Here is a 23,547-nt window from a genome sequence, read left to right as displayed (position 1 = left end):
AATCCAATCAGAGGGCTCGCTATGAGAATTACTGCTTAATCAACGATCAACTCTTCAAACGATCCTTTACTCAGCTTTGCTAAAATGTTTATCTCCAGAAGAGGCTAATTTTGCTTTGAAAGAAATTCATGCAGGTTGCTGTGGTGGGCATACGGGATTTCGGGATCTTGTGCGCAAAATCATCCGGGCCGGGTTCTACTGGCCTCACATCAACAAGGAAGCCAGAGAGTTCGTCCGTAAGTGCGAAGCTTGCCAGAGACATGCTGGGCGAATCAATATACCAGGGGAACCTATGGGTGTCATGTACGCGGCGTGTCCGTTTGACAAATGGGGCATTGATATAGTCGGGAAGTTGCCTACAGCACCGGGAGGGAAATGCTTTCTTATCGTGACAGTAGATTATTTTTCTAAATGGGTCGAGGCCGAGGCTGTGGGCAAGATCGATGAAGTTACAGTGGAACGCTTCATTTGGAGGAACATCTGTTGCAGATTTGGAGTACCGAGAATCATTGTATCTGATAACGGGACTCAATTTACAGGGCAGAGAATCACGGATTTTTGCGACCGAATGGACATCACCCAGCGTTTTGTCTCAGTGGCTCACCCACAAGCAAATGGCCAAGTGGAATTAGCTAACAGAACAATCTGTGAAGGGATCAAGAAGAGGCTGAACCAGAGTCGAGGGAAATGGGTGGAGGAGTTGGACACCGTTCTCTGGGCCTACCGAACTAGCCCAAAGACGGCAACAGGCGAGGCACCTTTCACGCTGGTCTATGGATCCAATGCAGTGATACCAGCGGAGGCCAGACTGGAATCATACCGCATCATCACCTATGATACAGAGCATAACGCCGACCTTCGAAGAACTGAGCTCGACCTTATGGAAGCACAGCGGGAAGAAGCGCAAATCAGAGCAGCAAAATATAAAAGTGTCATCAAAGCAGGGTACGACAAAAGGGTCAGAGCAAGGAAGCTGGTCAAGGGCGATCTAGTATTGAAAAGAGCAGACGCATTAAAGGCAGTGGGCAAGTTTGAAGCAAATTGGGAAGGACCATTCATCGTTACAGAGGTCTTGGGTGGCGGAGCGTACACATTGTCGGATTCAGACGGCAGAGCTCTCCCCAGGCCATGGAATATAAACACACTCAAAAAGTTCTATGTATAACTGCTACTTAGCAGGAGTAATCACTTGTAGACCGGATACTCTTTTTCCCCACAGGGGTTTTAACGAGGTCCGGGGCCATGATATCAATAAAACAGATATGTGGTTCTAGGGAATTCCCTGGTGTTGTGTTCGTTTATTTCAATTATTGCTTTCTTACATTACATATGCTATTTAACATGTTCATGCAGAGCATTGCACATGTCACCAGAGGGGGGAGTAGGGTGTACACCCGTAATCCTCAATTTTTAAATTCAAAATACAAACTGCTTCTTAGCAGGATAAGGGAGAAACAAATACAAAAACTGCTTCTTAGCAGGTCAAAGGGAAAGCAAGACATCAGGAGCTGACGACTTCGCCTCCATGTGCCAACACTTCAAGCTTTTCTCCTCCGTTGGAGGATATTCACGCCAGATCTACCTCAGATCCACTCCGGATCTACCCCACACCTGCAGAATACCAAGAAAAGCAACAAGTCAAAATGCCAAAAAGAAAGAACACGGAGGAATAGAACAACCAACATCCAGATCTCGGGAACACGGCAATAATGCTCTCAAATACGGGAAGTCCCCTCCTTACAACCACAAAGCTAGAAACCTGCACTGGAAGCACAGGGAGGAAAGCGGAACCTCTAGGGATATGAGTGTTCTGAGGGGAACTTCCCTTACTTGAGTGCTTTACAACCAAAATGGGAAAAGATACGGGAAATGAGAGACAAGGAACAGCAGATCTAGGGTCTGAGAGGAAGTTGGAAAAGGGCAACGAGGGAGCTTTCTTTAAGAATCTTGGAGATAAAACCCTCAGGCGGGGGGGAGTCCTGTTTTTTCAGTCACCAACGGGCGCCGGCGTACTTCCTCAAAAGGACTCGCTCCCCCGACTGAGGGCGTTACGACCAGGATAAGAAGGCAGCTTAAGCCAAAAGGACGGGAGATCTAGGGTTTGAAGAAGAAAACAATTTGGGGCGGCGGAAAAAAGATGAAGGATCCTAAGCTAGGTCATGAAGTGTGGAGGGTATATATAGAGGCAGTGTTGGGCTTAAGGGAAGGGCTAAAAGATAAAGGGCCCACGTGAGTTTATGGGCCGAAGATGGAATAAGAAGTAATTGGGCCAACATGTTCATAACAGACTATTGCACATATTACTCCTTATCAGTTAGAGTTCATTTTATTAGCTAGACTGAAGACTGAAGTTCTGAAGACTAAAGTTTTGAAGACTAAAGTTTTGAAGACTGAAGTTCTGAAGACTGAAGACTGAAGACCTAGAAATTCAAGACTGTTGACTCGCACTGAAGGACGTGTATGCTAAAGTATCAGTGTTAGGAAAACACTGATACATGCCATGTTGGATAAAGCAGGACTGATACTTAAGTAAAGTATCATACCAAAACCTTGGACTGATTCTCTGTGCCAAACTGATTTTCAGTTTAAGGTTGTCTCACTCATTTTAAATGAAGCCACGTGGAATGCCAATAAGGACGACATCATTTAATGCGCAGATCTGCAGAATCACCCTTCAGAATACAGAGTTTCCTTTTACGTGTTGCTTTACTGAGTTTACTCTGCAGCACCCTCTCCCTCAAAAGAAATGATGGTACCTTGTCCCTTTTGGAGAGAACGAAGACTGAGGTCCTTAGCCCGAATTTAAATCTGAGTCACATCGGCAGAAATCTAAAGACTGACCTTCTCCAACGGATCTTTCGAAGGACACTGCCTATAAATAGAGCTCAGGGATCAACCTCATTCTTCACCGATTCAATGCATAAATCTGAAACTCTGTCGAACTCAAGAGTCAAGCTAATTCACTGCAATCAAGTTTGAATCGAAGAAGAGAATCCCTACTAAATTATCAGTCTTAACTGATAACACACATTCTCTTAGTTTTTCTAGGCAAATACTTTCCCTACCCTCTTCAAAGAGAGAGAAAAGAGTGTTTGGGATAGTATTCGAGATAGTTGTCTGAATACTAGGTTGTTTAGTACCCGCAAACTAAACGTCTGGTTTACTTAGCACCAGTAAACTAAGGAAGAGAAGTCCAACAATTGTTGGCACTGAAATGAGTGTTTCAGTTGTAAGGTTTGGTGTGCACCCGTAAGCACGACCCTAATCGATTGTTAGTGTGATCTACTGACCGTGGACGTAGGAATCAGTATTCTGAACCACGTAAAAAATCCTTATGTTGTTTACTTCTTTCAGTATTTCAATTTATATCTGCGCGCTCACTTTGACTTATACTGAAAACTAATAACCTAAAGGATAATCCCTAAAACTGACAATCGTTTCTTTAAAGGCTATTTCTTAAATCGCTTCCACTTCAGTGTTATTAGTCCAACTGATTAGTTTAAGGACAGTCAGTAAGATTTCTAACACTGCTCTGATTTTAAAATGAAAACTGATCTTTCATTTACTGATCTACAGTTTCAGTTTCAGTTTTTGCAAAATAGCCTACTGGTGTATTCTCCCCCATATACCAGTTCAGTACCCCACTGGGACCGAACACTTGCTTGTGTGATTTTTTACTTCTGTTCTTATTTCTCTTCATAGTTTAAATGAACCCTTATTTTCTGTCATCCAGATAGAGGAAAATAGCTTAGAATAGTTGATTAGGAGAAAAATCTGCATCAACGCTGTGCAATTAACATGCTGAAAATTTTCTTTTATATTATTATTATTGACACAATTATTATTATTATTATTATTATTATTATTATTATTATTATTATTATTATTATTATTATTATTATTATTATTTTGAATATTTTATGCAGTGCTGACTTGACAGGGCTGACCTTATCAATCGAGAATTATCTTGGCAGCTCAACGACTTAACTCGAAGCTTAAGACTCATGTTATAAGGGCTTAGGCCCAATTATTTAAATTAATGGGCCTTAGAGGTCAAATGGACCCAAGTGCCTGAAGGGTTGTATACTGAAAGCAAGTCTTTATGCTTGTATACATTGGTTCCTTTGTTCACTGTGTTTCTTCTATCTGAAATATTGTTATTGCATAATCCTATTATAGTCCAATTTATCTCATACTATAGATTATATGGTGTGTTGTAGATCACAGAAGATCATATAATTGGAAAAAGTTGAGATATAATTTAAGTTCACAATCGAGGCAACTATGGACGAGTTGCTGGTTTAGATTGTAGCATAAATGGATAAATAGTTTGTCTTGGCTATTTATTTATGCTAGTACCTTCGTGTATTGAATAGGATCACAGTGAGATGAATTCTTATATTCTGACTAATTAAGAATCAAGATCTTGACGACTTAAATAGTCTTAACTTTAGTTGGATTAATCGGTGTAAATAATATATTGACTATTGCTTTGATTTATCATGGGTGAGAGTTCTCTTGAAACTCAATATACTCGATACTTTGGGTGATAGCAATTATTATTTGACATGCGATTATATCGCAATAAGGATCTGTGTCCTGCTAATAACAGGATGATAATATCCTCTTGAGGAACTTAATAAGTTTATCGTATTAAACCCTGCAGGTGGAATTAGTTCCGATACGATAATAAGTTTAAGTGGTAGCACTCAAGATGTCGTTTATAATTAAACAACTAATTAATTAATTAATTAATTGATCGTCAGAGGAATTAATTAATTAATGGATATTGGATATCTTAAACACGGGGATTAATTAAGTCTAATGCTAGCCCTGACTCACCTAAAGAGTAAAGAGGTAAATCAGTATTAATTTTCTAGTGGAATAAATTAATATTTGTGTCTCGATTTTATTCTGGGCTGAATAAGAAAATCGAGCACTGGGAGGCCAAACTTTATTCAAGCTAGTAGATCCCCGCTTGGCCCAATAAAGGTTTAACTCCTTAAGTAGGCGTCTCATCTCATCTCTTAAGCTTTTGGGTTTGGTCTGTTTTAATTATGTTTTGGGCTTATTATTTAGGTATGTCTAATACCTAGTATAAATAATAAGAGACAACCCTAAACCTAATTAATTAATCACACACGTGAGATCAGAATTGAGAGAGAGCAGACGCCAACTTTGCTGGAGGAGACTTCAAGATCGTTGCCACTCAACGTGAAGTTTCACCGTGGGAACAAGTTGGAAGATCAACACTAGAGTCTCTCATCGCCGGATTTGCAAGTAAGTTTCGATCTCTTGCAATAGGCACTTATGATTTTTGTATGTACTTGTTTGGCATCCGGAATGGGTCACGGGCACATGGATCATACGTCAATAGTAATCTTTAGGACATATTATTATTAGTTTAGGGGACTTTAAGATTCATTTTCTCACCATGTAAAATGTAAAGACACAAAGTATAGTGAAAAAACTCTCAAAACCCACCCGTGGATGTAGATCTTAATGATCGAACCACGTAAATCCTCGTGTTCTTCGTTGTTTTATTTATCGTGTTAATTTTTGTTTCATCAATAGTAATCTTTAGGAAGCAATCTCTGTGGATACGACCTTATTTGCTGTTATACATAATTGTACTCGTACACTTGCAGTGGTAAAAGAAAAATAAGCGAACAGGTCATCGAACCCCTGAAATTTCCAAAAAATGCAGGGATATTTTAGTAATTTTACAAATATATTAAAAAAAAGATTATTACCCCCTCCGTCCCTCCGAAGATGAGGCATTTCTTTTTGGCACGGGATTTAAGGAGTTAGTGTTTAGTAGTTTAGGTATTTTGATGAAGTTCATTTTGTTAAGTATTTTGATGAAGTTCATTTAAGGGGAAAGAGTACAAGGCTGACATTTTATAAAATATTTGAGCAAAATATTCATATCAAATGCACACCCATACAAACCCAAGAGTGAACTCAAGCCATTACCAAATACCAACAACAGGACACCAATACACCAATATCAGAAACTCCAATACCAACAGTAGGACACCAATACACCAATATCAAAAATACAAATACCAATAGCAGGACACCAATACACCAATATTAGAAACAAAAATACCAACAATAGGACACCAATACACCAATACCAACAGCAGGACACCAGAAGAAACTCAGAAACACAAGGAGTTATCCACCAATATCAAGAGGAACATAAAAAATAAACTGCATACATTTTAAGAGAACGAACGAAAATGGTCAATTGAATACATTTTATGAGAACGGAGGAAGTATTATGAAGTGTGTATTAGGCCAAAAGTTTGAAAAAACTCAATTCAAATTTTATTTTGATACAATCTACACATATATTTTCCGTTGCTATTTTTGGCACCTAGTAAATGAGTATATAATGAAGGCACCCAGTAAATGAGTATATAATAAATTTTAAAATAATGTCTATTTATTAAATACTAGTAATATGTTAGTATCGAAAATGTAGGATATTAAAAAAATACATAATACTTCTAACTATAAACTAATATTTATCCTTCATTAATAATAGGGTTAGTTATTGCAAATAGATAGGGATCAATCCAGTCTGAAACTCGTGGGTTGGTCCGAATAGACTGATAATTTGAAAGATTTAAGACTAAAAACTTTCAGTTCGATAAAATTTCAATCCGATTAGCTCGACAATCCGATTGAGTTAGCCCAAAATTAGTCCGAGCTCCATAAGACGGACCCTAAAACAATGTGTTCGTCTGGTTGTATAAAAATTTTCATGTTATTTTATTTTCCAACTTTATTATGCTTCAGAAAAGTAGTATAATAATTGTTTTTTTCAACCTTTGTGAAATGTGTTTTGACTCAATACTTGTCTTTCTATTTTCGTGTGTTTTAGTATGATATTTTATAAAATATTTAGATGTAAAAGTTAGAAAATGATAATCATTTAAGAAAATGTGTGCATCTATCTCTCTAAGAGTTGCATATTAGTTAATGTAAGACTGTGTCAAAATATCACTTATTTATGTGTGTATTTGTTTGTTACAAATATAAAATTATCAAGAGAAATACATTAATTAATTTTTTTTATAATTTTTTTCTAACCCAGTTAGTTCGACGGGCTAGCCCAAAACCCAAAAGTGTAGGATTACGATTGAAAATTTATAACCCAAGTAACCCACAACCTGATAGGATTGAATCGAAATTAATTAAGTGGGTTGACTATAACCCCAACAACCCCAGTTCAGAATCGTAACCGAATTGGGGAACCGTGAAACCGCATCTAAACCGGGAACCGTCGGTTCCCACGGTTCGAATCGGGAACCATGGCAGAAATTATGGCGAACCGTGGAATCATCTCGACGACCGTGCAGTGTAGAAATTTTTTAAAATTTGAATTTCAAATTCAAATTTTAAATCACTCCCCACCCCCACCCCCACCCCCTTTCACCTCACTCTTCCCCTATAAATACCGCACCCTTATTCACCATTTCTTACACCAATATCTCACTTCTTACTACTACTCTATCTCTAAGCTTTGTAACTTCCCATTAAGTTCTTGAGTTCTTAAGCTTTGAAGAAAGTTATTCTTGGAACTTGTTTTTGCTTTATTCTTACATTTTTCTTCTTCTGTTATCAATATTCTTAATCTCACAAATGGCTTCTTTCGGTTCCGCTTCCCGCTCTCATCGTAATGATAGGGGCAAAAGCCCTATTGATTATGAAGCTACCATTGAAAATAGACCACGAGGCCCTCGTAGGGCTCGTGGTGTTGTTATTCGAGAAGATCCTCACGAGAAACATACTTTGGTGGTGACGATCCTTCTCTGACTTTTCAATTCCGAAGGATGTCTAATCATTGTCAACGTGAAGAAATAGAGGAGCAACAAATTCAAGCCTATGCGAAAATGGCGGCACGCCCTTGCTACCCAAATGGATGACGATGATGAAGAAATTAATTCCATCCACCAACCAAGAAGACGATCCTACAATTGATTTGGAGGACGAGATGGACGAGTTCAAAGATGGCGGCATTGGAGCGGACCACCAGTCTCGAAGGTCCATGACGGGGAAGAAGGAATGAACTCCATGTTCCAAAGTCTTCAAGGTGTACTTCAAAAAAGTACAAGTTGTTGATCTCGATAGCGGCAAAACAATCACGAAGGCCATTTGCAACTTTTATGGCAAATCCTATGTTTTCAAACCGAGGAACGGCTATGGCACCTACAAAAAGCACATTAAGAATGTTCATCTTCCCATGAAAGGCAAAGGTAAATAAACGCATCTTACCTCAACCCCCGGCGAGCAAGGTACGCCCGAAATCTCTCTTTTTAAATATAACGATATTGTTGCTATGGAAGTGATGGCTAGATTTGTTAGTCCAGAATCTCTTGCTTTTCAATTTGCCGATAACATGCGTTTTAAAAATTCTATGAAATTAGCTTATAATGATTTAGCTAAAAGAATGACACGTACAACTATGACTAGGACCATAATTAAATTAGCTAAGAGATAAATTCAACTACGAAATATTTTGACTAGCTTACCACATAGACTTTCTGTTTGCTCCGATATTTGGACTTGTGCTATAAAACATAATTTTTATATGGGTATGACAATGCATTAGATTGATTTGCAATGGAATTTGAACAAACGTGTTATATCTTTCAAAAAATTTAATTATGCACATATTGCCGAAGGAAAATTTACAAAAATCCGTAGCTCTGATGGTTATAAAATGGTTAAAATATTTTAAACAAATTCTTAATATTTTTGTTATTGCAAAATGTTTAGATCCGTCTTTCAAATACGATGATGTGTGTGGTCTTTTGGAAACTTATTATAAGATTTTTGTATATATGAAACTTTGAGAGGGTCTTACATATAAAGCTTTAGAGTTGCCAAATTTTATGGATATCAAAACCAGTCTTTATTGTGATTTACAAAATCTTTTTCAAAAATATACTTCAAAATATGGTGGAAATGTTAGTCGTAGACCAACTGCTAGGAGTATTAGGGCTTATTCTTTAGGATTAGACACTAGTATTTAAGCAGGACTAATGCTTCAAATTTTTTTCACAAATAAAGGTAGTCATAGTAGTCAACCTTAATTTTCCGAACTAGAATAATACCTTAGGGAGCCAAAGGGGGAAGGGGGGAGGGACTTAATTAATGCAGGGCCAAATGACCTCGACGTCTTAAATTGGTGGTCAATGAAGCAAAGGGCAGTATCCCATTCTCGCTATCATGGCAAAAAAAGATCTTTTCCGTTCTGGCATCAATGGTAGCGGTCGAGCAAGCTTTTAGCGAGAGTAGATACATGCTCGATGAACGAACATTCCCAAATGACACCACATAATCTTGAAGCCCAACTATTGCTCAAAGATCATACTTTACCTGAAGAAAGAGAGTAAGAAAACAAATGGGAAGATTTGTACCAATAATATCCTATAAGCACAATCGAAGCAGACACCACAGATGCTTCCAAGTCATCTCAATGTACTGAAGACGAAGACTTTGACGATAATTTCGACTTCGACATGTAGACGAATTCAAGATTATGCTATGTCACCTAAAGTAAGGCGAAGGTAATAGAACTACGTGAGCTTTCAATTTTGATTCCTTCGAAATACGTAGATAACTTAATTATAACTTAAATGTTATAATTAAGCTCAAGTACTATTTCTTCTTCTTTCTTTTTTTTTCTCAATTACAATTGTATTTGAAATGTAAGTTGGTAAAATTTTATTTTAGCATCCTTCAATTGTAAGTTGTATTATTTGTAAGTTGTAACTTTGAAACATCATTTCAATTTTGAAATAAATTAATTATGCAATTCATATTTAACTCATTGTGTCTTTTATTTTATTATATATTTAATTAAATTTTATATAAAAATGCATAAAACAATACAAACAATTTTTTTTAAAAAAAGGGGGATCGGACAGTTCGAATCGTGAATCGTCGGTTCAGAATTGGAACCAAAAGCGGAACCGTCGATTCACTATTCGAACAGAAACCGTGAGGGTTGATTTCCGGTTTCGAATTTTGAAACTGCGAAACCGATTATTCGATTTCGATTCGAAAACCATATCGTGAGCATGTCTATTGACATCCCTAATTAAATATCGCAATCTAATCCAATTATAACTAAGCAAAAAGGTTTGTGGGGGTACTACAATCTATCTTTTCTGTTTTAAGATTTTCGCAATAAAGGTTTGTTTCATAAGAAAATTATTTTCTGTATAGAAATTCAAAAGCTATAAATAAGAATAAGACCATGATTACGTATAGACAGGTCCATATAGGCCTCAAGACTATTTTCCTTATTTGCGCTTGGGCGTCTAAGTTTATCTTCTTCGTCAATCTAAAGTGATCCGCCAATTTGCTTCCCAAAAATACAATTTTTATTCTAGATTTCTAATGCATGATGGAGAAGTAATTTTATTCTGTATGTTTATAAGTATACCAATAAAGAACTACCTATTTATTTCAACTTTTGGATATAATGAACCATATACATTTAATTCATTATCGTGAGAGCATATGCATATGTTGCAGTGTTTGGCTAATTCAATTCTAGCCACACAAGTTTTCCTTGTAAAATACTAATTTGAGTGACGACCCAAATTTCAAGCAATTGAAAGCCTACATCACAACCGGAGTTTCAAGTTTGATTTCATATGAATGGAATGGAATTTACATTGCACTCGAATTCCACAAAATTAAAAATCCATTACAAGTTTTGAAATAATATTATGTTAAAAGCACAGTTTCCAATAGAAGGGTGGTGGTTTAAATTTGGATAGGTAAAGAAATCCAAGATATATATGTGGATAAACTGCAGACACATACAGCTAAAGCCCAAGTGCTAAGTACAAATCTGGGCCCACCGCCAAATGCAATAAATTTCATATCCTACATTTTACTTCCCTCATCCATGCCAACTTTGTACAAATTGATTGATTAAAACACTCTGGTTAATCAAATTACTAAAATTGAAAATGTACTTATTTCAAAAAGTGTAGCGGTTGACATCAAGATTCTCTTTCGCATACCCCCATAAAATATGAATAAAATAAAAAGGTGAAAGATAAATGAAATTATGAAACTCTCTTCATTTCCCATTTTTCAAGCCATTTATTTGAGGGCCTCCAAAAGAGCATCTTTTTCCATGATCAACTGTAATATTGAATTTCCTTTCCTTTAAGCAGCAACGAACAAAATCATAATCCGCTAATTAAATTCATTAACCAGAGAAAAGAAAAAACTATGAGTTTTGGTGTGAAGGAGGTTGGACAACATCATCGGCTAACCTTGTTTGCCTCAACAAAATTGCTTCTGCAACAAGTCTTTCCCCCGTTCTCGCCGGCTCCGATTTACATCTCGTTAGCAGCAGTGGGTGCACAGCGCCGCCTCCAATTTTCTTAAATTCTTCAGCTCTACTCTCCATTTGTTTGCAGCTCTGTTCTAATTCTTCTTCTACAGTGCTGCTGCTGGCTGGTACTTGATCCGATTTGCCACCGTTATCGTCGTCTTTCTCTTCTATCGGCGAGCCCCAAAATCGACCTCCCAACGACGAAGATCTGTAGGGAGCGGATCTGCACCTCGTCAACATCAACGCATTTTTAGGCGGGGAAGAAGACGACGAAGGTTCCAGAAATCCCCGTTTACTTTCCAGAGATCCAGTCGTATAATCTCGCTCGCTCTCATTGCTACTGCAATGTCCATTGTTAGCAGCATCTAGGTTTTCAATTTTCCCGCTTCTCGAATCGGAAAAACCCCTAAAAGAGTCGGTGGAATCGACCTTCTTGCTATAACCCAAGCCGAAGATCGAGCCGCACTTGCAGAGCATCCCGCCGAATGGATTCTTGGCGCGGCGGGGGAGGAATTTCGCGGAAGTGTTTCCGAAGCAGAGGCTTTTCCTGAGCGACCAGCGGCGTTTGTTGACGGCTCTCCTGGCTTTGGAGCGGCGGACGCGGACTTGGCCGATGCAGGTGACTTTGGGCGAGGACGGTTCCTGTGTGGTTTCGATGGCGCTTCTCCTACCGCGGAGGTAAAACATGGGGCTCGACCGCGACCTGCTGCGGCTCCGGCTGCCGACGTTGCTGCGTAGGAACCGCATTAACGGCGGCGGAAACTTCTCCGCTCGGCTAGGGCTCGATAATGGCTTCGATACACCTTTCATTTTTGCTGCAATTCACAATGCACTCTCTCCCTCTCTGTTATCCACACACACACACGCGTGTATATATATATAGACACAGATATATCTCAGTTTGTACGTGCCTGCTGGTCTCATTTTGTAGCCTGTAAATTTATATCTACCGGTTTTTTATTATTGCTAATCTCTCAATGTGAACGCGCTCAGGAAAATGAAAATATATAAATTTGATTTCAGTCGATACTAATTTTTGTATTTTTGTTTCACTGTCAGTATATTTTTTTTTTATTATTGCACGGATGGGTGTTGAAAATGAAGGTTGTATTCTAGTTGGCCCAACAAGTTGCTTTCCATTATTTTAATTTTTAATGGACCATTTGTGGCTATGCTTATTCTACATAAAAACGCCAAATCATGCGGCTAAGGCATAGGCTAGTTCATTAATATTCGATTATTGCTTCAAGTCATATCGATATTATGTGAATTATATTTTTATTTATTTAATTTTTTGGTTTATTTTATAGTGTTTTAATTATTGATTTATGAATATATTGATTAATACATTGTAATATATAGCATTTAGTTTTAGAGTATGTTTGCTTTGAGGATAAGGAAGGAATAAGCTATATTTCTCACCTTATACCTCGTTTGCTTTAATGTATAAAAATTTCGGAGAATTTTATATCTAGAAGAATGCAAACAAAGGAAATAAAGGCATATCTTATCTCAAGTTTCAATCCTAATTTTGTAGGTCACCATATAAACGTCATACTTTATAAACAAGTATCATGCATCATTTTATTTTAAAAAACACAAAAACTTGGGTGAGGTTAACCTCATACCATGAGACGGGTCGGGTCGCGGGTTTGACGGGTCGGGTGGGTTTTGGGCGCGGGTCTGGGATACCAGAAATAAAGTACACGTTCTCATTAATAAAAGTAATAATTATTGTGAACAAATGTAATAATTTAGAAACATTACATTTCATCATATCAATAGTTACTTTTCCTCAAGACAATGATTATTTGAATTATTATTTGATTATTTCATCATATCAATAGTTATTTTTCCTCAAGATAATGATTACTTAAATTATTATTTAATTTTTTTTCTATATTCTATTTATTTTCTCCGTTATTCAAAGTAATTGTTATTATAATGAAAAGTAATTATTGACATGAAGAAATGTAATGTTTTTAAATTATTACATTTGTTCACAATAATTGTTACTTTTATTAATGATAATGTGTACTTTATCCCAGACCCGCATCCAAAACCGACCCGACCCGTCTCATGCTATGAGGTCAACCTCACCCAAGACCTACTCTTAAAAAAAGTAGGCTCTAGTCACGCAACCTTTATTAATTAAGTAGCATTATATTAGAGTCAATTGATATGAGGTGCCTGTAATTTTCTTCTTAAAGTGGGATATTTGCACCCCCCCCCCCCACTTTTTATTCTTTCATGACATTTACTCTTTTATGGCATTTTTGGCTACAAAGTGTCGATTTTGAGTTAGTTTTATGAATACCGATAGAAAAAGGTTAGTTTTTATGATTTGATACTCCCTTTGTCTCATAAAAATATGTATAGTATAAGATAACACGAATTTTAAGAAATTATGTAAAGTGTAATGTGAGTGGAGAAAGAGTCTCACATTGATTGTGATGTTTTGAGAGAATTATTATTATAAATGATCTATCCGTATTTTTATGAAACGGACGAAAAAAGAAAAATAATGCATATTTTTATGAGACGAACTGTACGGGGTGAATCCGACAATTACGGAAGCGACGTCAGTAACGTCTGGATCGATGGGCACTAGCAACCTGAAACCACAAGCAACGTTAGAGCCCTCCGAAGAGCACCGGTGGGGGTGTCGATGGAAGGGCCTCCGACGCTCAAGTCAGTGAATCGATATGAATGATAACGTGAGTAACGTAATGACAATAATCAAACAATGGAAAGAAGATAGAAAAAGGATAGTATAATGGAGTTCTCCGTCTGATCCGGTTGATCCAGTAGTCAGAGGTAGAGCTAATGAGCGGTATGGATCAGGGGGCGACGGACGTCGGGGCTAGCGGGGCCAGCCGGACGATCGGAACCCTAGAAAGTTGTGAGCGTGGAGGCGGAACGGAAGAGCGGGGAGAGCGGGAGTGAGAGATCGTGTGTGAGTGCAAGAGTGGATATGAGTGATTGACCGTCCCCTTCTTATGTCAATGGGCTGGTGCATATATAGGTCACGGGCCCGTAGGGTGGCGACTAGGGTTTCTAGAGTATTCTCTGAAACCCTTCTGGTTCCGATTCCCCCGGAAACATCCTTTCATATCTTCCTATTTTTCCTAGGTATCCAACTACTATTGACTTACGTATGGACTTGCTTCATTGGGCCGACCCGTTGGGCCGCATGATTTCGGTTTGCACGGATTCTGTCCATTACACCAACTACTATTGACTTACGTATGGACTTGCTTCATTGGGCCGACCCGTTGGGCCGCATGATTTTGGGTTGCACGGATTCTGTCCATTACACGAACAAAGTATTAATCAAGAGAGAAATAAATTTTGAAGAATGTTGTCAAATGAGGATGTGCATCCCAAAAAAATAATAAAAATAAAACAAAAGAAGAAAGAAAACTGTTAGGGCCTGTTCGTTTGGCACGGATTTTATCCTGGGAAAGTAATCTGATTCCAAAATATTAAATTTCTGTGTTTGGTTAAATTTTTGTCAGACGGGGAAAGTGGAATCCTGAAAATAAGGAAAGTAATGCAACTTTCCAGGATTCTTATTCCTGACTTTTCTTACGTATTATTTTTCCTCATTGTCAGGATTCTTACTTACATATATATTCAATATTATTTGTATTATTTTATAAAATGCAAATTACTTATTATTATTATTATTATTATTATTATTATTATTATTATTATTATTATTATTATTATTTAATTTATAAATTAGTTCATAATTTATTTTAAGAAAATTATAATTTAATTCTTAGAACTATGAATCATACTATATTATGAAAATCTTAATTTAATTTTTTAAAACTATAAATCACACTTTATGTTGTACATTATTATTATTATTATTATTATTATTATTATGTAAGAAAAAAATTGAATTTAATTTTATAATTATAAATCATATAATTAACCTTATTAATGTACTTTGTTGTTACTGTAAAATTAATTAGAGAAACTTATTATGAATGTTAAATTACAATTTAATTCTTATATATATTGATTAATTATATTTATTTAATGATACAAATCTATAATCTTAACAATTAGTTTCGGTATTTCCAAACACTGGATAATGAATTTATTAGGATTCATTTTCTACGGAATTAATTTCTTGGGAATAACAATCCTAATTCACGTTACTTTTCAGTCTTTCCTTACAAACAAGCATGTCCTTGGAGTAAAGAAAATAGGTGGGCCCAGAATTTAATGTAATCAAGTCTTGATCTTCAACGGTCAAAGCTGTAGAATCTGCGTTTGCCAAAAAATAAAAAATAAAATAACAACAACCACTATTCAATAGTAGCATGAACATCATATCGAGCTTTAGACGCGCAAACAAATTTTCCAATTCTACACTAATTTCATCTTTTATTAAAGTCTTTTCCATACACTTACTACGTATATTTATAAATTATAATGTGCCAAAATAAAAATAAAAAAATCATTTTAAAATATAAATTAAAAATTATTTTCAGTCTTAGGTCATTAAAATTTAAATAAATTTATTATTTTATTGAATTCATGATCTTGAATTAAAATTTTATAATGAACAAATTTTAATTTTTGAATTTATAAATATTACACATAAAATGGATGGGTTCGTAATTTATATTTAAAAGGGAATTTTTAGCCAAAACCTTTCTATATATATAGTACTCCATCCGTCCAATAAAAATATGCATAGTATAAGACGATACAGATTTTAGGAAATAATGTAAAATGTAGTGTGAGTAGAAAAATGATCTCATATTAATTATGATGTTTAGTGAAAAAATTATTGTTATAAACTAATTATGCATATTTTTATGAGATGATCAAAAAAAATTATGCATATATTTATGAGATCTAGGGAGTAGTAGTATTATTTAAAGAAGTGGAAAGTAAATATAATGAGTTGATACACCGGGCGGTGATCCAGAGGTTTGAAGGGTAAAATGAGATAAGTGGGTATTACTATTATCCACTTTCGCTTTATTCTAATTTACTGTTCAAGTATGAAAGGACAACGCAACACACAGAAACACAGAAGCCCCTTTTGCAGACACACACAGAGACCCCCTTATTTATGCCACCTAAAACTTAACGTAATCTTATGGATATATTTACATTTTCCACACTTTTTTTTACGAGGACGTATTCTTCACAATCAATCACTATTAAAATAACCTTTCTAATAAATAAAAAAAAGTCATTAATAACAAAGGCTAATTTCGTACAGCTGATTAAACTGTATACTTACGACACTTTAATACTTTGTTTCATACAAATATACAATTTTTTTTATGATTATGCTCATATACCTACTACAAATCATAATTAAAACAAATATTAATTATATTTAATTTTAATACATCCTACCAAACAATAAGTTATATATTACAATATTTTAGTACATATATATATGTTATAAAGTAGAAATAATCTCAATCAAACATATCACACTTTATCTTAGCAAATGAGTCTCAAATATGTGAACCAATATTACAAATGTTTGTTAAATAATTAAGAATATTGGAAGATGGGAATTTGTTGAGTGATTGAAAAGGAAGATTAGAGTGCGATTTTGGTAGATGGTGTAGGGCTACTTGGCACCAACCTGTGTGGACGATCTTCTAACAAATAATGATGAATTTATGTTGATTTAGGTTTAGTGGCAAATAGTGGAAGGAAATTATTTGATTGCAAAAGAACAGAGGCAGTGGGGCTGGCTTTGTTTCATGGGATGCTAAAGGCTAAAACTTTGCAAACAACTGCAACTCGATTTGACATGCAAACAACTTTCTCTATTTAACCTTTCCCCATTGTATTTTGTGCTCAAATATTTGGTAGCCCCCACCCAACACTTCCTTCCCCAAAGTCAATAGCATAGCATTTACCCCACTAAATTCGCCCCCACCATCAGGTCAACTCGCCCATCACCCCCTATTTCTTCAAAACTGCTTAATTTTTTTACTCTAAACTCTAAAGCTCTCTTAACTAAGAAAGATTAAATATTTTTAAAAAGTATATATATATATATAAAAATACATAACAGATTTTTGTTGTATTTTTCTTAAGGGGGTGGGGGGGACCATTGCATGGAGAAGAACAAAGGGTGTCAAGAGCCATCAATGATGCCAGAGGTGAGACCCTTACAAAATATTTGCAGCATTCAGGCATCCGATTATTGTTTCCCATGTATCAAACTGTCATTTCTCGGAACAAATGTAAGATTTACAGCCAATGCTTCGTTTCATTCCGACCGTTGATTTCGTGCATTCGGACGTCTGCTTTTCCTCTTCAACTTCATCTGTTATTGCCTCCACATCCTCCTGTTGGTCCTCAGCTTCTTCATCTGGAAAAACAACATCACAAGTCAAATGATCAGCATTCAAAGCTAAGTATTCAAAGATAGAAAGGAAAGGTGAGTTATGGTGCCTGAAGCATTTGATAACGAGAACTGAGTGAGACGTTTGACACAGTCTTTGAGTTTTTGGAGCTCAGCTTCTTTCTGTTGGAGTTTGGAATGTGCGTGATGCAACTCGGACTCCAGCTCCGTTATTTGGCTTTCCTGTTGTTCGACGAGCAAATGGCACAATTTCTGATCCAGTTCACCGGCCAATACTCCATTGTATTGATATGCGCTTGCATTCTCAAACTCTTCTGATGGTTCTCCTCTAGCCAACACTTCAGCCTGTACATTAGTTAACATGTATTGTTGAGATTCAGACGAACCATCACTCTGTCATTATGTTGCTGATATTCCTTCCCAATAATGCAAAAGAATTAAGAGATAAGATATTGGCCCTAGTGCTTCTTCTCTGCCAACAATGGCTACACTCTTGATATGTTCTAAGGTTTATAGCAACTAGAAGCACCAGAGCACAATCTGGATTACGTATTGCGATTTCCATGAAAGCCAAACCTAATAATGTTGTAGAATTTACTACTCCTTGCGTCCCATAACAAGTGTCCATTTTTCCTTTTTGGATTGTCTCATAACAAGTGTCTACTTTCCAAAAAAAGAAAGTGGGCTCCACCACTTTTTACTTTTTTAACTTTTAATCATCTCCACCTAAATTCTATTACTCTCACAAAATAAAAGCGAACTCCATCATTTTTTATCTTTTTACTCTTTAATCATACCCACCTAAATTCTCATGCCGAAAAAAAAAAAGTGGACACTTGTTATGGGACGGAGGGAGTATTTCAGTTAGGAGTCTAATCATATTCGACATGATCTAGTGTTCTAGTAGGCACATAATCGAAAAGGATGGATCAGACACTGTACACATGGCACGAGGATTGATATAGTAAGATCCATATTTAGATTAAATAAATCAAGAACTCACCTCAAAGATATCTGTTCTTCCTTCAGAACTAGAAGCTTCCATGGCAGACCACGGAAGTTTTTGAAGTTCAGACTCTAGCTCTGCTTCCAACTGATGCATTTCCAACACCTCAGGCTGCTGAGTATCCGTAATAATGCTACTTGCATATTCACCTTCGTCGGTCAAAGTAAGACAAAATGCTTTCATATTTTCTTTGCTCTTGGCACCTACACTAGTGAATAATGGATCTTTGTAACTTCTTTCAACAAACTTCTTATTTGTTGAAGCTTCATTCTCAGCAACAGGGACATTCACGTTTTGTGCGTTTTTCCTTTTTGAGATTTCAGCTTTTAGTTCTTGGACAGTTTTTACAGTCTCGTCCATTGCAGAGTTCAACTTAGAGATTTCAGCAGTTCCAGCTGACACCATATACATTATCCCTACGCCAACTCCCCAGCCAAATGAATTATCTGAAAGGGCATAAGATTCAAGTAGTTTATAGATTAAGACATTAATTGATCAGGAGGGCGGGGAACCAGCAACAGGACATTTTTGTAATGAGCAATCTTCAATCATGAATATAATGACAGAAACCACATATTCAGATATTACTGCAAGCAGTAAAAAACAGAAAAAATCTACCAGAGGGGAAAATTCAAAATAATTCACAACAAAATCATAGATAAATTTTGGGTTACCAGTTGGCTAAGTTTCAAGCTAACTCGTGAGTTGGCTTGATTCGAGCTTTTTTAGATCGAGGTTCGTTTTGAGCTAATCAAACTCACAAACTAACGAGCATTTTTCTTTAAACATATATTAAAAATATATGCACCTTATGTGGATGTGTGCATGAAACATATCGAACCTAATGGTTAAAGATAATGTTAAGACATCTAAGAAGACAGATTCATTATATTTAAACTGAAACAGTGCAAAATCCAATTGGAAGCTTCTTTATTAAAAAGGATGTCAAGATGGCCCTCACTGGGCCACTGCAAGTGCATAAAGCACGAGAGTTTTATTATGTTCAAGAAAAACTGTATCAACAATTCATTTTTCTTCCTCTCTTTGTTGTTTATGACACGATCAACCGTCACTGGTGATCATTGATCCCGAACATAACTCAGAAACACTACTCTCTACAATGCCTGCTAAAGTTTCAGATAGATTTGGTTGCCAATATACTCTTTGTTGCCAGATAATGTAACGGATACACTACCAGACCACCATCATGTTTGAATCTCCATATTAATTTGTACTAAAAAATAAGCCTAAAGCAGCACAAGTAACTAGAATCACATCTGAATTTACAGCTACATTGGACATACAATTAGCTGTATCAATTGAGCAGAATAACTATACCATTTAGTATGTAAATCAATAAAAATTAAAAACTAACCTTTTGAAACACAAGATTCACACTTTCCTGCAGCATGCTTGCCGGTTCTCCTCTTCTTCAAGCAAACAGAAACCCTCTTTCCACTCCCATTTCCCAGCTGATCCGCCACCACCTCTTTCCGAGAGCCTTCCGCCGCAGCACTCTTCTTCCCTCTCTTCGAACCGCCATTTCGAGTGTTCTTCCTGAGTTCCTTAGACGCCGTCTCCGGACAGGAAAACCTAAAGATGGCGGCCTCGTCGCTGAGGGTTTCTCTCTTCTCTTGATTGCTGCTTTCTTTAAATGTATCATCTGATTCGAAGACGAAATCTTGTGGCAGCGAAGATTTGGTTTCAGCAGATTCTAGGTATTTTTGCTTGCAATCAGTGTCATTGGGTGTAATGAATTTCTTGGCTAAAATTCCAGATCCTGCCGCTGCCGCTGCTGCTACTAGGACTTGCCACATTTTGGTGTTTGATAATTTAAATCGCACACACAGCTACCGAGCTTTGAAATAGACACATTGAGAGCAGAGAAAGCTGCATTCTAGAGAGAGAGAGATCATTTACTCATCACTCTGGAAAGCTTGAAGTGTTGGGTGGAAGCATGTGAGAATCTGAGAGTGGAGGTTAGCACTCATTATTCATTTCAAATTTAAATAAAATATTATAGCAAAGTCGCGTGTTCCCCGCTTTGGGTTTTTTTCTTTTTTCCATTCTTCCAGTTGGAGAGAATTTGTATGCATTATTCACCTATTATCGCTCAATTATATTCCACTATCTTTACATAGTTTAAACCCTTTTTTTTGTGTGAAAACGCTTAGTTTTTGACTATTTGTGTAGGGGTATGATGTATTCATTATGAGTGAGAGATGCACTAACAGTATTTCTTTTACTTGACATTTAGCTTGTTCGTATTATTGGTTAAAGAATGAAAATTTGCATTTTGTTTTCGTAGTATTTTAAGTTTTTATTACGTTGCGTTTGATATTGAAAGTAAATAGGAATAGCAAAACCACTAGACGTAAAATGAATAAAGTATGACTTACAAACATCGGAAAATTGCTCTAAAAGGTCATCAAATAAAATAAAATAAAGGTAATTTTTTCCAGGGATAAAAAATAAGAAAGTGCCATGTAATAAAGATGAAAGCTTAACTACTCGATACAATATGACAGAAACACAAAATTTAATAGTTCGGCAACCAGAAATGTGAATTTTATTTAAAGAATTTTAAAGCGTTACTACTTGTATAAACTTCGCTCTATACTCCAAAATCTGGCTTATGATGTGGTTGCCTACAAATTCACAAAGAATTGTCCTTCATATAACTGTTCATAACTTAAGTTCAACTCTTTTTAAAGGACTTAAAAGAAAAACCGCATCTATTTATTATCTAAAGCCAGAAAAGTTTTTACAAAAATACACACTGAATCAGTGCAAAAACGCAACACACATTCCAGCTTTTTTGCTTCAGCCTTCATTTTTTTTTTCGTTTTGCGTGCAATGTGTTCCATGTGCACTAATTAATGTTCATTTAATTCTTCCCCTTTTCGAGCAAAAAAGGCATCTGACACCATTTATTACAGCTCATTTTACTATTTCTCTCTCTTTACGTCTCCTCATTTCTCCTGATTCTTTCATTTTTATTTTTTCTCTACAATGCTCAGACTTCTTTCTTCTAATTTTATCTGCTGCTCTTGGTGAAAATCGTAAAGGAGAAGGAGCTCATTCTCAAGGTGGAGTCGTCGCTAAGATCCAGGACAAGGAAGGTATCCCGCCGGACCAGCAGCGACTCATCTTCGCTGGGAACTGGAAAGCAGCTCGAAGACTGCCGCACCCTCGCCGGCTACAATCGCCAGCAATCTCTCTATCTTTCTCCTGCCAAATAGATACCGTCGTTCGCCAGCGACAGCAGCACCATCACCACATTCTCCCTCCTCTTCCTCTTCGTTCTCTCACGTCAAACCGAGGTCTGCGTTGTTGGGCTCAAGATCTAAAATTTCTCTCAATCTTCGTTCTCTCATGTCAGTCAGCAGCCATAACTCAGCGACTTCAATCCTGAGCATACAATGGTTGTTGATCTTTGTTTGATATGCTGCACAGTTAGGTTGTTTTCACTGTTACTTTTTTCATCCTGTGAGTTTCCTTAGCTTTGATGGCATTGAGGGTATTTGATTCAATTTTTGCGTTGTTTGTGTGGATGCAGAATGAAAAAAATGGGTTCGTTTGGTCTTTCTGCTTTTTTATGTATAGCTCAGTACAGAAAAAGAATCTACAAGATAAGAATCAGATCAAACAACGCAAAAGCCAGGCTACTCTTGCGGGAAGGCTGCACCGAGCGGTGCAGCAGAGCAGAGCAGCCGAGCCCGAGTACAAAAGTCCCAGAGCAGCCCACACCAGAGAAGCGAAGCCAGAGCAGAAGCGCACTCCTGCAGACAACGCCAGAACAGTCGACTCCAGAGCAGACAACGGTAGGAAGCTCCAGAGCAGAGCAGCGGAGCCAGAGAAATAGACAGAAGAGCAAGCTCCAGAGCAGAGCAGGCAGACCAGGGCCAGAGCCAGAGCCGGCAGAGCTGTGCAGCATGGCCGAGCAGCCGAGCCAGAGAAGTGACAGAGCAGGCAACGTCAGAGCAGGAAACTTCCAGAGCAGCCCACGCCAGGGCAGCAATCTCGAGAACAGAGCGGTAAAGCCAGTGCAGACAATGCCAGAGTAGACCTCATCAGAGCAGCAAGCACCAGAGAAGCCAACGCCCGCTCTCCAGAGCCAGAGCAGTCCAACATCAGCGTGGAAGCTCCAGAGCAGAGCAGCGGAGAAACATCACCTCCCGAGCATAGCTGTCCTCCAGAGCATAGCAGACTTCCCGGGCCGAGAAAGCCTCTAAAGCAGAGGAGGTCTCCAGAGCAGAGGAGTTTTCCAGAGCAGAGCAGGGCTCCAGAGGACCTCCAGAGCAGCGTAGAGGCGACATCCAGAGCAACGCGAAACAGCAAAACCAAACAACAACGAGAGAGGAAAGCAGAACAAAAGGGGCAACACCTCAAGAAGCTTCTTTTCTATCTTTAATGTTGGCAAATTCTTGCTTGAATGTCTACAATTTCTTTTCTCTAAGCTTCTAGCTTTCGTTTTTTCATTTCAATTCAAAGCTCAACCACAATTGAACATTCAAAATCAGCAATTCAATTTCAGAAATTGAAAATCTCACCAAATAAAATGGTTTATATCTTACAAACAAATCTTGCAAATTAAAAAACCTCACCAAATTAAGAATCATTACTCCTAAGAACGTGAGGCTTAGAGACGGAACTGAACGTCTCCACCTTGGAACGGTGACATCGCCGGATTCAAGCAGAGAAAGAGACGATTAGGGCTCGCCCCTTTTTTTTCCCCTCGAGCGTGGAACTGAGAGATGAGGGAGAATGTGAGGCTTAGAACGGCGGGGCCAACAGATAGGCGAC

At 37.2% G+C, this 23,547-nt stretch overlaps 2 protein-coding genes across 3 annotated transcripts; both read right to left on the bottom strand.

Moving 5' to 3' along the window:
* Positions 1-9,047: 9,047 nt before the first annotated feature.
* On the bottom strand, positions 9,048-12,393 carry LOC130997655 (uncharacterized). Of its 2 annotated transcripts, none has more exons than XM_057923052.1 (2): positions 11,313-12,393; positions 9,048-9,393 (listed from the first exon to the last, which is right to left on the bottom strand). In XM_057923052.1, the coding sequence occupies exons 1-2, from the start codon at positions 12,182-12,184 to the stop codon at positions 9,390-9,392; spliced, it is 876 nt and encodes a 291-aa protein (XP_057779035.1). In that variant the 5' UTR covers positions 12,185-12,393; the 3' UTR covers positions 9,048-9,389. The 2 variants fall into 2 exon arrangements, with proteins under 2 accessions (XP_057779035.1, XP_057779036.1); XM_057923053.1 differs by lacking the exon at positions 9,048-9,393 and adding an exon at positions 9,550-9,568.
* A 5,007-nt stretch (positions 12,394-17,400) lies between these two features.
* On the bottom strand, positions 17,401-20,766 carry LOC130997646 (uncharacterized). The gene is made up of 4 exons (XM_057923039.1): positions 20,117-20,766; positions 18,739-19,187; positions 17,825-18,080; positions 17,401-17,741 (listed from the first exon to the last, which is right to left on the bottom strand). The coding sequence occupies exons 1-4, from the start codon at positions 20,556-20,558 to the stop codon at positions 17,596-17,598; spliced, it is 1,293 nt and encodes a 430-aa protein (XP_057779022.1). The 5' UTR covers positions 20,559-20,766; the 3' UTR covers positions 17,401-17,595.
* Positions 20,767-23,547: the final 2,781 nt, after the last annotated feature.

This window comes from Salvia miltiorrhiza, chromosome 8 (genome assembly GCF_028751815.1).
Source record: "Salvia miltiorrhiza cultivar Shanhuang (shh) chromosome 8, IMPLAD_Smil_shh, whole genome shotgun sequence".
Taxonomy (NCBI): Eukaryota; Viridiplantae; Streptophyta; class Magnoliopsida; order Lamiales; family Lamiaceae; genus Salvia; species Salvia miltiorrhiza.
This window is presented reverse-complemented; position numbering and strand designations above follow the sequence as displayed.